The sequence below is a fragment of the Simochromis diagramma genome, unplaced genomic scaffold, assembly GCF_900408965.1.
Source record: "Simochromis diagramma unplaced genomic scaffold, fSimDia1.1 OVJJ01000333.1, whole genome shotgun sequence".
In the NCBI taxonomy this organism is placed as follows: Eukaryota; Metazoa; Chordata; class Actinopteri; order Cichliformes; family Cichlidae; genus Simochromis; species Simochromis diagramma.
This window is the reverse complement of record NW_024386765.1, coordinates 348540-364870: the sequence shown is the minus strand read 5'-3', so window position 1 is coordinate 364870 and position 16331 is coordinate 348540. Positions and strand designations below refer to the sequence as shown.

The 16331-nt window shown below is 44.6% G+C and overlaps 1 protein-coding gene across 10 annotated transcripts in view; it reads left to right on the top strand.

Moving 5' to 3' along the window:
- cnot1 (CCR4-NOT transcription complex, subunit 1) overlaps positions 1–16331 on the top strand; it is a 28004-nt gene that overhangs the window by 8926 nt on the left and 2747 nt on the right. For 3 of the 10 annotated variants that reach the window (XM_040034726.1, XM_040034743.1, XM_040034733.1), the window contains exons 7-41: positions 984–1187; positions 1317–1485; positions 1818–1944; positions 2541–2651; positions 2786–2956; positions 3077–3204; positions 3476–3716; positions 3885–4004; positions 4318–4440; positions 4575–4726; positions 5275–5425; positions 5633–5831; positions 5913–6041; positions 7477–7601; positions 7707–7993; positions 8094–8172; positions 8324–8572; positions 8757–8897; positions 8989–9168; positions 9381–9497; positions 9587–9697; positions 9825–9902; positions 10198–10375; positions 10667–10821; positions 11038–11334; positions 11428–11568; positions 13344–13448; positions 13596–13715; positions 13977–14171; positions 14338–14480; positions 14603–14711; positions 14916–15085; positions 15408–15639; positions 15726–15974; positions 16069–16232. In XM_040034726.1, coding sequence (XP_039890660.1) covers positions 984–1187; positions 1317–1485; positions 1818–1944; positions 2541–2651; positions 2786–2956; positions 3077–3204; positions 3476–3716; positions 3885–4004; positions 4318–4440; positions 4575–4726; positions 5275–5425; positions 5633–5831; positions 5913–6041; positions 7477–7601; positions 7707–7993; positions 8094–8172; positions 8324–8572; positions 8757–8897; positions 8989–9168; positions 9381–9497; positions 9587–9697; positions 9825–9902; positions 10198–10375; positions 10667–10821; positions 11038–11334; positions 11428–11568; positions 13344–13448; positions 13596–13715; positions 13977–14171; positions 14338–14480; positions 14603–14711; positions 14916–15085; positions 15408–15639; positions 15726–15974; positions 16069–16232 — 5650 coding nt within the window. The remainder of the gene's footprint in view (positions 1–983; positions 1188–1316; positions 1486–1817; positions 1945–2540; positions 2652–2785; positions 2957–3076; positions 3205–3475; positions 3717–3884; positions 4005–4317; positions 4441–4574; positions 4727–5274; positions 5426–5632; positions 5832–5912; positions 6042–7476; positions 7602–7706; positions 7994–8093; positions 8173–8323; positions 8573–8756; positions 8898–8988; positions 9169–9380; positions 9498–9586; positions 9698–9824; positions 9903–10197; positions 10376–10666; positions 10822–11037; positions 11335–11427; positions 11569–13343; positions 13449–13595; positions 13716–13976; positions 14172–14337; positions 14481–14602; positions 14712–14915; positions 15086–15407; positions 15640–15725; positions 15975–16068; positions 16233–16331) is intronic. The other 7 variants (XM_040034777.1, XM_040034752.1, XM_040034800.1 and 4 more) reach the window with 7 other exon arrangements.

Below are 16331 nucleotides of genomic sequence, written 5' to 3'. Positions count from 1 at the left end.
GGTTTTCTTTTCGGAAGAATGTAAAAGGGAAAAAAACAGCAGCCGACAGCGCTGTAAACAACAGTAGACTTGTGCGTAACAAGCAAGCGAATAATGAAGAAAGGGAAACTGTTCTTGAAGTACACAGAGAGAGAGAGAGAGCTGTGCATCGCGGTGGAAGCAAAACAGTAAAAGTCAGAGTGAATCCATGACGATGTTTATGTGAAGCGTTTGGATCTTCTTTTGCTGCTGGTTCGGTCAATATTGTTTGGAGAGAGATCAAACTAACAGCTTTAGAATCAGCGCATGAAGGGCGTGAACCCGCCAACAGATCAGAATCAGCAGCTGTCGGCTTTCAGCCCCGACCGTGAGAAAGGCGACATCTAACTGATTCTGATCCGCGGGTCGCGCTGTGTGTTTAAGTCTATGTGCAGAATCCCTGTTCCTGCTCTCATTTACTGTCTTAACTGTTTGGTGGTTCTTGAAATTTTGTGAGATGTCACCAGAGATTCTGGCATTTTGGGCAAAATAAATTTATATTAAAAAATCGATTCAGGATTTTAATGAATCGATTTCACGTTATCCAAGCCAGAATCGATTTTAATCGATGAATCGATTATAAAAACCCACCCCTAGTGTCGACTATTAAATTGGTCGTCGACGATTTTAATAGTCGAGGTAATTGTGACTAGTCGACTAATCCTGGCAGCCCTACCTGTCACACACACGCTTAGCAATGCAGAGAAATCCTGAAATCAATGCTTGACTTTGTTTCAAGATTTCAGTTCATCTCTTTTGCACACAAACACGCTTCTTGCGGAGATGCATTAAGGAGCATTGTGTGCTTTGATTGTAATCATTTCTGGAAGGCATGGCGTACTGTCCCTATCATTCTTCTGAACATTTAATCACTTAAATGTTTCACATTAGCTGCACCTAATGTTTTTTTTGTTTTTAACATAGTACACAGGAAAGCACATGATAACAAACTGTTTTTCTCTCAGCTGCTCAGTTCATCAAGCAGAAACTTCCAGACCTCCTGCGGTCATACGTTGACGCAGATCTTGGAGGAAACCAAGAAGGTGGCTTCCAAGACATTGCCATAGAGGTGCTGCACCTACTGCTCTCCCATCTACTGTTTGGACAGAAGGGAGCCAGTGGGGTAGGGCAAGAGCAGATTGACGCCTTCCTCAAAACACTTTGCCGAGGTATGGAGGATCAGTTGGGGGGGCTGATTGTAAATCTTAAATATGCACGCAGACTGACTCGATATGGTGAAACGTCCAGTTTTGTTTTCCCAATCTGACTCTGTCACGCTTTCTGTGTCTTGCTGTCAGATTTCCCCCAGGAGCGCTGTCCTGTGGTGCTCGCACCACTGCTGTACCCTGAAAAACGGGACATTCTCATGGACAGGATCCTACCTGACTCGGGGGAGTTAGCTAAGACCAGGATGGAGAGTTCTCTTGCAGAATTCATTCAAGAAGTTGGCTATGGTTTCTGTGCTAGGTGAGTGTGGCTTGTTTGAAACTGTGTGAACAAAGTGATTTAAAAGAAATAAACCTGTGACTACAGTTATTTGTCTTGTATCTAAATTCTAAGTAATCATTTGAACGACCGTGTGTTGGTACCAAGAAGCTCTTGCGTGTTTGGTAAATTGTGTTAAATAAATATGAAAGAAAACTGGCAGTCTTTTTATTGTTTGAACACGCTTTATCACAAACCTCAAAGTGAGTTATTACTTAATCCTGTCCTAATATAAGTTCTGGTCTGAAATTACATGCGAGTGCTCAGTAATGACGGATTGTAGGCAACATTGACCTTTTCTTTCCTCTCTTCAGTCTGGACGAGTGCAGAAACATAATCGTCCAATATGGGGTGAGAGAGGTGACGGCCAGCCAGGTAGCCAGAGTCCTGGGCATGATGGCTCGTACCCACTCTGGTCTAACTGACGGCATCCCACTACAGGTGAGACTCTTTATTTGATGGAGGGGACAGGAAAGTGTAAGAACGCTGTTTGGTTTGCTTCATAGTTAGTTTCTCTTCACACAGACTTGCCATGAACTACTATAAGTGCAAACATGAAGATTCAAACTGCTGTTGTTTTTGCTGAGTGCAGGAGACAGTCTAGCAGTTCACACTGTTTTATTATCAACCAGTTAAAGATTTGGCTAGCACAGCTGTGGACTTCTCAATGTCAGGCAGCTTCTCCGTGTGCACATGTTTTATTTTCATGCTGAAGTCGGCCTTAGCTGACAGAATGAAGTCGAATAGAGTACCCTGTTATCATACAAGGCCGAGCAGCCCTTCTGTCTGATGCTGTGTTCTGTAAGCATGTAGCAGTTCACCTTCGACACTCGGCTCTTTCTGTCCCTCTTAGTTAAGCCTTCACGCCGTGGGCTTAATGTTAAAAAGAAACATTATCAAAGCCCAGGCGTACCTGCTTTGCTCTTCTCTTGTTTTTAAATGTGAGTGCACTCTGTCCCATGGTACTGGACAAAGGTGGAGACGGTGGCTCAAACACAGATTTTGATGGATGATTGATGGCTTTCCTCTTTCTGCAGTCTATCTCTGCTCCAGGAAGCGGTATCTGGAGCGATGGGAAAGATAAGAACGATGGTTCGCAGACACATACGTGGAACGTTGAGGTCCTCATCGACATTGTCAAAGAAGTGGTAAGTGAACTGTCAGTTCATCTGAAAACCAGACATTTTCCAGGAAAAACTGAGATGGAAAACTTAACAAAAATAAAAAATCCTTTTTAATGACTGAATTTTCACTGCTTTTTAAAATAAAACCTATACCCTAGAATCCCAATCTCAACTTCAAAGAGGTGACATATGAACTGGACCACCCGGGCTTTATAATCCGAGACAGCAAAGGCCTGCAGGTAGTGGTGTATGGGATCCAGAGAGGGCTGGGCATTGAAAGTTTTCCTGTGGATCTCATCTATCGCCCTTGGAAACATGCTGAGGGACAGGTAACTTATGTGCATCGAGAGGGTAAAAATTCAGGTGTTTGGGGAAAATTATGAGAGGAATCTTTGTCAAGTTGCATTAAACTACACAAATCTATTCCATCTTTTCTGTATTTTTTCCAGTTGTCATTCATTCAACACTCCCTGATGAACCCAGACGTGTTTTGCTTTGCTGACTACCCTTGTCACACTGTGGCCATTGACATCCTCAAGGCCCCACCAGAGGATGACAATAGAGAGATTGCCACATGGTATGGAAATTGAATATCACCTTGCCTCTGCAGAACGGTGTGCCGTTGCGGATTTTTCTTACTGTGGCTTCAGATTTTGCTTTAAAGCAGTAAAAATGTAATTGAGGTGTCCTTGATGGGCTCTTAAACTGGAGGCAAAGTTGGACCTCTGTGTGTACTGAAGTGTTCACGTTAAAAATGAATAAATAAAAAAATCCATCACTTCAAATCAAGTTTACCACGACACTTTAAATCTCTGCCAAAGCGCTCATCTTTTTGTAATTCTTCACAGGAAAAGTCTGGATCTGGTGGAGAGTCTGCTTCGACTGTCTGAGGTGGGCCAGTATGAGCAGGTGAAGCAGCTGTTCAGCTTCCCGATCAAACACTGCCCCGACATGTTGGTGCTGGCGTTACTGCAGATTACCACCTCGTGGCACACACTGCGCCACGAGCTCATCTCCACCCTGATGCCCATCTTTTTGGGAAATCACCCCAACTCCGCCATTATCCTGCACTATGCCTGGCATGGACAGGTTGGTGTTTGTTATTAGATCTCAGTGTTGCTGGGTAACATGTTGTTTGGCAAGTCATGTCTTCAGTTAAGTGTTTCTCAAGTTTTCTATTAGTTTGGTGCGTCGTTCAAAAACAAAAACTAAAAAAAATCCTGCTTGCATACAAAACTGTGTCTGTCTGTCTTGCAGGGACAGTCTCCTTCCATACGTCAGCTAATTATGCATTCGATGGCTGAATGGTACATGAGAGGGGAGCAGTATGACCAAGCAAAGTTATCTCGCATCCTGGATGTGGCCCAAGACTTAAAGGTTGGTTAGAATACTGCGTTCTCCTTGACCATTAAAGTTTTTGTACTCTTGTAACATTTTATCTGAATTTAAGGTAGAGGGTAAAGGTACACGCTGTATAGCATGTCGGTTCTCTCCTTAGAAACTTTTTGGATTTAATATTTAAAAACATTGTATTTGCTGCAATAACAGACCTCTGTATATAATCTGATTATTGGATTTAAAGAGTCCGTGTCTATAGTTGTAAAGGTGGATTATTAAATGTTTCATGTAATAAATGGAGACAAATTAAGTGAACCCAATGTGAACATGAATGTGTTTTTCCTCTCTACAGTCTCTATCAATGCTGCTGAATGGTACTCCGTTTGCCTTTGTTATTGATCTCGCTGCACTTGCCTCGCGTCGTGAATACCTCAAACTCGATAAATGGCTTACTGACAAAATTAGAGAGCACGGGGTAGGTCTTTAAACTAATGATTGCTAATCGATATGTCCTTTTAAATGGGTTTCCTGTTTATGCTAGTGTAACATTAAACGTATTTCATGAAAAGTCTGGTTTTGTATTAATTATATTTCTTGTTCTTGTGACAGGAACCTTTCATCCAAGCTTGTGTGACGTTCTTGAAGAGGCGCTGTCCATCCATTATGGGGGGTTTGGCTCCTGATAAAGACCAGCCCAAAAGTGCCCAGTTGCCTCCAGAGACTCTAGCCACCATGCTGGCCTGCTTGCAGTCATGTGCTGGGTGAGGAACTTTAAAGCCTGGTGTTTATCCCCTATTCGGATCGACTGCTTTTTCCATTGCAATTGCGCACCACCTTTTGTGCGTGGTCATCATCATAGCAACACGAGCGAGCGTCCTGTGATGTAATTCGTATGCGACACACACACTACAACAAAGGTACAAGCAGAGGTGATCGTACTCGGGCCGCGGCTTTTTCTTCTTAGTTGTAGCCATTTCCCTCGATGCCAGGTTATGAAAATGGCGGTTGTGATTTTCGTGAACGTGCTGCTTTCACGACTCCTCTCTCAATCAGTAGCATGCACTCTGGTGACATCGCATTTCAGTACCTGCTCGGATCACTTGAACCTCGGCCGAGCGGGTACTATTTTAGTACCAGAGACTGTGACTTAGTGGAAAACTGTGGCGAGTTGATCCGAGTAGGTGCTAAAGGAAAAGGGGCTTTTGTTTGATGCTCTTGGACTTTTGGAGCTTCGAGTGGAGCCCAACGCTGGTTCGATGCAGTGTAACATCTGTCTTACGTGTATGTTGTTTTTGTTTTAAATCCTTAGCAGTGTATCCCAGGAGTTGTCGGAGACTATCCTGACGATGGTGGCTAATTGCAGCAATGTAATGAATAAAGCCCGACAGCCACCACCAGGTGTAATGCCAAAGGGACGTGCCCCGAGCACCAGCACCCTAGATGCCATCTCACCTGTACAGGTATCTTGCATATCACGTCTTTTGAAATACATTTTCATGATTGGTTTTGTGGATGCTAATTTTGTTATTAACACTTTTATAAAGTGTACAATAAATGTTTTGGGTTTCTGTAACAGTTCTGTCATGTTTTCTGTGACTGTAAAAAGCTGACGTTAGTAGCTCTGTTCCATTCCTGCCTGCTTAACTTTCTTATGTCCCTTTGTTTAGATGGACCCTCTGAGTGGCATTGGCGGTTTGAATTTGGGGCCCTCAGCTACTTCCCTCAATCCAAGCATAAGTTTCCCAACCCCAGTGAATACACCTTTCAATAATCCCCAGTCTCCAGCAAAAGCCTTTCCACCACTTCCCAATCCTAATCCCAGCACACCTTTTGGGAGCATTTCCGGCCTGCCCTCACAACTCCCTGGTATGACCTCAGGTTTTTGTATTTCAATCCAAACATGCTAACAAGTGTGAAGCAGAAAAGTGACATTATTGTTACTTCCAGGTCCACTGGGCACGGGCATCGGTCCTGGTCTAGGGATGCCAGCAGGGAGCACTGATCCTTTTGGTCCCAGGAAGATGAGCACACCGGGCCTGAACCCACCAACCTTTCAGCAGAGTAAGATGAAGGCCTGTAAGTGGTGGTGGTAGTGGTGTGACTGAGAGCCCCGCCCCGCGCTGCTCAGCACTGTATTTCCTCTGCTTTTGACAACAATCACTTACTAAAGAAATTGGCTTTCAGGGCACTTTGTCTGCCGCACCAAAACAGTTTCCTTAACGTGAGATTTTATTCCTGAAACAAGTGAATTGGTGATTTGTTTTACATAAAATGATTGTAGACTTCAGTGTGAGAGGAAATACAGATCAGTCTTCCATTCCTTGTCTGCTTTTGCTGACAGCCCCACTTTAATATTTTTCAGCTTCTTCAACATGACGTAATTGCCTACAGTACTGAATTGTTAGATGAAGAGACACTTGTTTTCTTTCACCCAGTCTATAAAGATGAACATGAATGAATGATTGATGTTGGTAGGGCTGCTCGATATAACGATATATATATACCGGATGATGATGATGATATAAAAACATCTGTCGTTTCATTTTACGCTATCGTTTGTTTCGTGGTGTCACAAAATAAACTGTTTACGGCAATATTTTTTCACCGTTCTGATGGTCACTGTAGTGGCTGTATTCATTTCCTAAAGTTCTCTCTTTCTCTTATATTTAATAGAACCACACTACGGACGGACAAGCGCCTGTTTTTATGCGTTGTCATTAGCAACAACGACGGTAAAACCATCGCGTGTCCGCTTGTTTATTTTCCACAAACCTTTCACAATAAAGCTCAAGATCCTGTTGAGACTTTTCAAAATAAACTGAATCACGTGAAAGATGCAGAGTGTTTACGGATGAGAAGTAAAAAAAGAGCCGCCAGGTGCTAAAAAATAAACCTTAGACTCAAACGTTAGAACAGGCTTTTCCCCGCAGCACGCCGTGTAATAAATACTCACAAAGAAAACGGCGGCCGTTACAACTTATGTCTAAAGATGTATCGTTTCATGCATCGTTAAAACACTCGACTCCAGCTACATGACGCCCAGCTGGAAACACTTCATACAAGTCGAGCTGCCCGAGATTCACAGAATTTACAGAAAATGTTACATTTTTGTGATTTATATCGTTATCGGGACGATAGATGTCTTATATCGGGATATGAGATTTTGGTCATATCGCGCAGCCCTAGATGTTGGTGTTTTAAGGTTGACGGTGAAAGAAGTTGTCTCAGCTGTTATTGACCTCCAGCTCTCGCCTGTACTTTGGGCTGAATCAGGTCATTCAGTTTCAGTTGTTGTTGTTGTTTGCTCGCCTCTGTAACATTTCCAAAAGGGCCCCTACGGGAATTTTTATTTTATTTTTCTTGTGTGTGAAGAAATTTTAAACAAGACAAACAATGTGACTTGCGTGTTGTAGATAAACCAAGACACTTTTGTGTTTTATTATAGTGAAAATGAGTGCATTCTTATTCATTGTTGGACTTAAAATGATCACTTATGCTTTTCTGTTCCCAGCCGACCTTTCTCAGGTGTGGCCCGAAGCAAACCAGCACTTTAGTAAGGAAATAGATGACGAAGCAAACAGTTACTTCCAGCGCATTTACAACCACCCACCTCACCCAACCATGTCTGTGGATGAAGTGAGTAGTTACATGACATTTTTCTGCGAATATCATTCCTCTTCAAATAGAATCCTTTCCACACTTGTCAAACAATTTGTATGTGATGTCATTGGACTCATGCAGGTCTTGGAAATGCTGCAAAGGTTTAAGGATTCTACCATCAAGCGGGAGCGAGAGGTGTTCAACTGCATGCTTCGAAACCTGTTTGAGGAATACAGATTCTTCCCCCAGTACCCAGACAAGGAGCTGCATATCACTGCCTGTCTTTTTGGTGGAATAATCGAGAAAGGTCTCGTCACTTACATGGCCCTGGGTTTGGCTCTCCGATATGTTCTTGAAGCCTTACGAAAACCGTACGGATCCAAAATGTATTACTTTGGAATTGCTGCCCTAGATCGGTTCAAAAACAGGTACTAGCTTTTTCTTTTGCAAAACAAGTGTAAGTATAAGGCGTTACGTTACAGCTGACATCTATTTTTTTTTTTTTTTTTTTTTCCCCTCCCCCCCTAGGCTAAAGGACTACCCTCAGTACTGTCAGCACCTGGCTTCAATTGGTCACTTCTTGCAATTCCCCCACCATTTACAAGAGGTAATCAGGTTTCCTTAATTTATTTGTGGTCATCCTTTTTCTGTTATCAGCATTCATTAAGTTTTACTTAGTCCTCTCTCTGGCTGGAGAGAGAAGCGCGCCTTTGATTCAGCTAAATTAAATCTGTCGCTCTGCATCTTCAAATATCCTGTGTGTGCAGTATATTGAGTATGGACAACAGTCACGGGACCCTCCAGTGAAGATGCAGGGGTCCATCACCACACCTGGGAGCCTGGCTCTAGTACAAGCCCAGGCACAGTCGCAGCAACCTGCCGGCCTTAAAGCCCCACAGCCAGGCCAGCCCAGCACGCTCGTCACAACCACCACGACTACAACCACAGCCTCTAAGACGTCCACGATCGCAAGGCCGACAGCCACTAACTTCAAGAAGGATGTGCCTGTGAGTTCAGTTTTGACCGGACACCATGCGGCAGCATAGAGAGAGAGAGATATATCTAGATAGAGACACACACACACACACACACACACACACACACACACACACACACACACACACACACACACACACACACACACACACACACACTAATAATAATAATAATAGTCTCCGTTCCTACCTACAGCCCTCCATAAACACTACCAACATTGACACCCTGCTGGTGGCTACTGACCAAACGGAAAGAATCGTAGAACCTCCGGAGAATGTCCAGGAGAAGATTGCTTTTATTTTCAACAACCTTTCTCAATCCAACATGACTCAGAAGGTAAAGGCAAAGAAACAAAATATTACTGCATTAGAACAACCTTAATAATCAAAGATGCTGTTTTTTAAAAGCAGAACATTTCTTTTGTCAGGTCGAGGAGTTGAAAGAGACGGTGAAAGAGGAGTTCATGCCCTGGGTGTCTCAGTACCTGGTGATGAAGCGAGTCAGCATCGAGCCCAACTTTCACAGCCTCTACTCGAACTTTTTGGACACACTGAAAAACCCCGAGTTTGTGAAGATGGTACTTAATGAAACCTACAGGAACATCAAGGTAGACTTAAAGACTGAATATTTAGTTCAGTGCAATGTTTGACACCTCTACCAAAAGTCGGATTGAGCTCTGGTGTCTTATTGCCAAAAACTTGCCTAGTGTGATGCGCTTGTAGTTACGTTTCTCACACGTCACATTATGTTGGGTAAACTGGTTTTGCTCTGGTAAACTGTCATCCTTTGTAAAATACTTTTTCCCCCTGCGTCTTTCAGGTGCTTCTGACCTCAGACAAGGCAGCTGCCAACTTCTCTGATCGCTCCCTGCTGAAGAACCTTGGCCACTGGTTAGGCATGATTACACTGGCCAAAAACAAGCCTATCCTTTATACAGTAAGAGCATTTTATTACTTGCTCCGTAAAATTATCTGCTGGTTTTTGTGCTTCAGAGTGGCCTAATTTTTATTTTTCCCCTCTTCTAGGATCTAGAAGTAAAGTCTTTGCTACTGGAAGCTTATGTGAAAGGCCAGCAGGAGCTGCTCTATGTGGTTCCCTTTGTGGCCAAAGTTTTGGAGTCCAGCGTGCGAAGCATGGTGAGAAATATAGGTGCACTTCTCAGTAGACCCTAAGCAGTATGGCCCAAATACCAACTTTTCTATATATACAGTGGGGGGGAAAATGTCCAAACCACTCAGCGTGATTATATTTTTGAGTCCACAGGTTTTCAGACCCCAGAATCCTTGGACTATGGCCATCATGAATGTTCTCGCTGAGCTGCATCAGGAACATGACCTGAAGGTAATAAGTTAGCCTTGTGTGTTGCTATTTAGAAAACACATCTGGATTTGTACCGTAGTGTTAAACTCCAGTCCGGTTGTTTTACATTTACAGTAACAACAGTGGAGCTTTAACAATTAAGATTTAATGCACAATGATGCATAGCAGGATGTCTTATCACTGAAAACTGCACTGGTCTAAACCGTCATTATCACTTAACGTCATGAATAAAATTACAGTTCAAGTGAATGACGTTTCCTTAGGTAAATAAAAAGGTATCAGAAGTTCATTGCTTCCATGCTTTTGTTTACTACAGTTGAATTTGAAGTTTGAGATTGAAGTTCTGTGTAAGAACTTATCTTTGGACATCAATGAGCTGAAGCCAGGAAACCTGCTGAAGGACAAGGAGAAGCTAAAGAACCTCGAGGAGCAGCTATCGGCACCAAAGAAGGAGGCAAAACCTCCAGAGGAGATGCTGCCAGTCTCTACTGCAGGTGATCATGTTATTCCTCTTTAAATTGTCTTTGTAGTTTAAACATCTCAAATGTTTGTTTTTGTCATGTAGAAACAAAATGCATTACTTCTGTTACGTCTGAAACTTGAATAGTTTTGTTTTGAATACTTGAACATGTCAGAATCTTATTGTTACTTGTAATCTTGTCATGTTGGGGCCGTCACTTGTCCTTTGAGAACACTTTAAGAAGCTCGTTGGTTTTTGTGTGCTTGCTGTTTGTTTTGCCTTTTCTTGTGAGTTTTTTAATCAAATTAGCATTTTCAACCAACAGGAGACTTTGTTCCATTTGCAGCTCCTCCCTCCACCCCAGCTGCAACCACCACCACTTGTACAACGACCGGGCCGCCCACCCCGCAGTTTAGTTACCATGACATCAATGTGTATGCGTTGGCAGGCCTGGCTCCCCACATCAATATAAATGTCAACGTAAGTATAAAGACTGCGTCATGATTTTGGCGCCTGAGCAGAGTTGTAGACTGTCACAGGATTCTATACACTTCAGCTATGCACACATGAAGCTACGCACACTAGACGCCCTCAGGGACCTGATGACACCGAGAGTAACTAATGAGTAATCATTTCATGTGTTTGGATCTCTTCTTAGTCGTTTCTCTCATTCTTGGGCTGCTCTTGTTTTCTTAGATCCCTCTGCTGCAGGCTCATCCTCAGCTAAAGCAATGTGTGCGTCAGTCAGTGGAGCGTGCCGTCCAGGAGCTGGTGCACCCTGTGGTCGATCGCTCTATCAAAATCGCAATGACGACCTGTGAGCAGATCATCAGGAAGGACTTCGCTCTGGATTCTGAAGAGTCCCGCATGCGTGTGGCTGCGCACCATATGATGAGAAACCTGACTGCTGGCATGGCCATGATCACCTGCCGTGAGCCTCTGCTCATGAGCATTGCCACCAACCTTAAGAATAGCTTTGCTGCAGCTCTAAGGGTAAGGCCTCCACGAGGGTGTGTATTTAAATTGCTAGTTTACAGAAGAAAGAGGAAAAGCATGCATCAAATAACAAACTTGTTTTCCTTTTAGGCACCAACACCCCAACAGAGGGACATGATGGAAGAGGCTGCAGCCAGAATTGCTCAAGACAACTGTGAACTTGCTTGCTGTTTCATTCAGAAAACAGCAGTGGAGAAGGCTGGCCCTGAAATGGACAAGAGACTAGCCACGGTAAGACTTTAAAGGGGATTAACCCAAAAGGCACAAATACAAATCTACTTGGATTTTCATGGAACTGATCATTGGCCTATGGCCCAAGTTGGAGTGGTGAATACATGCACCGTATTTTCACGACCATAAGACGCACCGTACTAAAAGGCGCAGTCTCAGTTATGTGTGCCATTACTGTATTTAACACACACATAAGGCGCACCTGATTATAGGGCGCATACAAGTGTGCGTATTTAAAAATAGAGTGGGAGCAAAACTGAGTTTGGTACTCACATTTTTATTACCGGTAATCGTCATCAATCAAACCCATCGAAGTCCTCATCCTCTGTGTCTGAATTGAACAGCTGCGCTAAATCTCCATCAAACATGCCAGGTTCACCGTCTTCACCGTCAGAGTCACTTTCCGTGCCGTGCGGCTCCTCGGAAACGATGCCGGCTTTTGCGAAAGCTCGAACAACAGTGCCAGCAGACATGTTAGCCCAAGCATCTACAATCCATTGGCAAATTGTGGCGTAACTCGCCCGGCGCTGCCTTCCACTCTTAGTGAAACTGTGGTCTCCATCGGTCATCCATCGCTCCCAGGCCGCTCGCAGCCTTACTTTGAACGGCCGGTTCACACCGATGTCCAGCGGTTGGAGTTCCTTTGTCAGGCCTCCCGGATGACAGCAAGCTCACAGTTCATTTGCTGCACTTGTTTTTTCACATCGGCTGTGAGATGGGCACGCATAGAGTCACAGATCAACAGCGATGGTGATGCGTGGAAAAAAACCACCTGGTCTCCTTACATACACCTCCCTCAGCCACTCTTTCATCATTTCCTCATCCATCCAGCCCTTTTCATTTGCCCTAATGATGACTCCTGCTGGAAACTTCTCTTTAGTCAAAGTCTTTCTCTTAAAAATCACCATAGGCGGCAGTTTCTGTCCATTAGCATGGCAGCCAAGCACAACAGTGAAAGAAGACTTTTCGTGCCCCGTTGTGCGTATCGCTACCGTGCTGGTCCCTTCTTCTCCACAGTGTGACTCACCGGGATGTCGAAAGTGAGCGGCACCTCGTCCATGTCAGTGATGTGGCTGGGCTGGATGTGTTTGTCGGCGATGTGTTTGCTGCAGTAGGAGCGGAGGATGGCCAGCTTTTCATTATAATCCGCTGGAAGTTGCTGCGCTACCGTAGTCCTGGTCCGGATGGAAAAATGGCACCGTGTCATGAAACGAAAGCACCAAGACGGACCTCCTCGGAAATGTTCAATTTTTTATTTCTTCTGCTAGCGAAACTGCTTTTAGTCGAATGGTGAAGTCGAAACGCTTCTCCCGCTCGCTCTTTGCTCGATGATCCACCGCTCGAGTCTTTCCGCCAACTCGGGCCACCTCGCCTTATGTCCGCGGAAACTCAGCTGCGTTTTCTTGACCTGTCGGAGCTCGTTTTCCAGCTTCCTCCGCGTAGCTGATGGCCTTCAGTTTAAACTGTGCTTCATAAGCGTGTCTCTCTGCCATTTTCAGGGTTGTTAAAACAACAATGTTCTGCATAACGCACATACCTGTTCTTTTATATACAATCAACGCCCACACTTCCCCCTTTAGCGTTCTCGTGGTGTTCTCTACTATGTCCTCCTTACAACACACAGGGCGCACTGCACTATAGGGCGCGCCGCACTTTTTGAAGAAAATCTAAGACTTTTATGTGCGCCTTATAGTCGCGAAAATACAGTAGCTTTGTAACTGTGTAGAAATGTTTAAGTCAAATTTCTTGACATTGTTTCCTTCTTACTCTTCCAGGAGTTTGAGCTGAGGAAGCATGCACGCCAGGAGGGACGTCGCTATTGTGATCCCGTTGTTCTGACTTACCAGGCTGAACGTATGCCAGAGCAGATCAGGCTAAAGGTGAGGTCACTGTAACATGCTAGTTATCTTAAAACGCACGATTAACAATGGAAACCTGCCCTGAATTTGTATGAATTTGAAGAGATGCAACAAGAAGAACTCATAATCTGTGGATACAGTCTGAGTAACGGTGTGCCTGTGCTGCAGGTGGGAGGAGTGGACCCTAAGCAGCTGGCTGTGTATGAGGAGTTTGCTAGAAACGTTCCAGGTTTCTTGCCAAGTAATGACCTTTCCCAACCAACTGGCTTCTTGGCTCAGCCCATGAAGGTACGTTTATTTTCAGGGACCCACGCACTCATCCCAAACACAAGAGCTGAATGCTGAAAAGTACCACAGTGTTACAGAACTGATAACATGTTTAGAAGTTTGTCCTGCAGGTTAGAGTAGCATGGAGAGATTATCATTTATTATTCTGTCATCATTTATGAATATTCAGTGGATGAGTTGCTCAGAAAGCAACATTTAACTAAATACTTCTTGTGTTGCCGCATTTAACTCAAACTTTTTTTTCCCATGTTGATATCTCAGCAACAGGCATGGGCGACGGATGATGTTGCTCAGATATATGATAAGTGCATAGCAGACCTGGAGCAGCATCTTCATGCCATCCCTCCAGCGCTTGCCATGAACCCTCTTACCCAGGCCCTGCGGAGCTTGCTGGAAGCTGTGGCTCTGGCTAGAAACTCCAGGGATGGCATTGCAGCGCTTGGCTTGCTGCAGAAGGTGGGATAACTAAATGTTGCTGGTTTAGTTTTGGCTCGTAGACGTCTTCCGCACAGTAGCTTCTCCTTTTGTGCATACTTGGAAGCAGTTTATAGAACTGATGTCATTTTGTCTTCAACAATCGCTGTTAGACAGGTCAGGTCTTAATGCTCATTCCATCCTCCAGGCTGTTGAAGGTCTTCTGGATGCTACAAGTGGCGCCGATGCCGACTTGCTGCTTCGCTACAGGGAGTGCCACCTGTTGGTGCTTAAAGCCCTGCAGGATGGACGTGCCTATGGCCCACAGTGGTGCAATAAGCAGATCACCAGGTGCGTCTATGTTGGAACAGTTTTTGTGCAGAATGGGATATCCTGCACCATCCTAAAAGTTATTGTAACATTTTCCATGAATCTGTTAAATTTAGTGTCTCTGACTTGCTTCATGTTCGCAGGTGTCTGATTGAATGCCGTGACGAATACAAGTACAACGTCGAGGCGGTGGAGCTTTTGATCAGGAACCATCTTGTAAATATGCAGCAGTATGACCTGCACCTAGCACAGGTACACACATTTCTACTTCTGTGGGTAGCATCTGTGTCTGTTCACTGCCATTAACTGGTCATCACATCTGTTTTGTAAGTTGGTGAAATAAAACTTCTGGAGGCATAAAGATGCTTTTTCTGATTGAATCAGTTTTCTTTGCTGTTGGTTGCTCTGTCAATGTGTTTTTAAATTAACAAAATGTTTCCCCCCTCCTCCCTCCAGTCAATGGAAAATGGACTGCACTACATGGCGGTTGCATTTGCCATGCAGTTGGTGAAGCTGCTGCTGGTGGATGAACGCAGTGTGAGCCACGTCACAGAAGCTGACCTCTTCCACACAATTGAGACTTTGATGAGGACCTGTGCGCACTCCAGAGCTAATGCACCTGAGGGGTAATGAACCACAGCAGTTTTAATTCATTAGAAGTGGAATGATTATAGCTACAATCTGAGGCTGGAGATTAACCTTCAGGGCTGCTTTACAGCTCCATTGGCCAGTTTTATGACGCTAGACGGTAATGTTTCCCTTTGCTCTGTGATGGCATTTGTTCACTGCGCTTACATGTGTTTGATGTTCAGTGATCTGAACATGTTTGTGGTCTGCTCGTCTGAGGTGGCAGACCCTAGCTTGACCTTTGCTCTGATGGCATGAATAGTTCTGGAGGTGTAGTGTGCTGAGACCTGATTCCTACGCCCTCTACCACCTCGTTTCCAGGCTTCCCCAGTTGATGGATGTGGTTCGCTCCAACTATGAAGCCATGATTGACCGGGCCCACGGTGGACCTAACTTCATGATGCACTCTGGGATTTCACAGGCGTCAGAATATGATGATCCTCCAGGCTTGAGGGAGAAAGCGGAGTACCTCCTGAGGGAATGGGTCAACCTGTATCACTCCGCTGCTGCTGGCAGGGATAGCACCAAAGCTTTCTCTGCCTTTGTTGGCCAGGTTTTTATCAGCATTTATTAGTTAATGGGAATGATTAAAAAGTAGTACTGTTACTCATGTTTGCATCCCGGTTTTCTTTTTCCTAGATGCACCAGCAGGGAATTCTGAAGACGGATGACCTGATCACTCGCTTCTTCCGGCTGTGCACAGAAATGTGTGTGGAGATTAGCTATCGGGCACAAGCTGAACAACAACACAACCCAGCAGCCAGTGCAGCCATCATCAGAGCCAAATGTTACCACAACCTGGATGCCTTTGTGAGGCTCATAGCCCTGCTGGTGAAACACTCTGGAGAGGCCACCAACACAGTGACAAAAATCAACCTCCTCAACAAGGTGCACCCACGTAACACTGAATATTATTCTGATATATCATTTATAGCCCAGTTTCGCTCATTTTCATTATGGTATAACCTTAATATCTCCACAGGTGCTCGGTATTGTAGTTGGCGTGTTGATCCAGGACCACGATGTTCGTCAGACTGAATTCCAGCAGCTGCCGTATCACCGCATTTTCATCATGCTGCTGCTGGAGCTCAACGCCCCTGAACATGTCCTGGAAACCATCAACTTCCAGACACTCACTGCCTTCTGGTAAGTAGTCGCTTTTTCTGAAGGGCCTCGTCCTGCCGAGAAACTGTAGTTCGGCGAGTTCTTGTGATGTTTTCTTCGGTCCATGTGGTCGTCCAACGT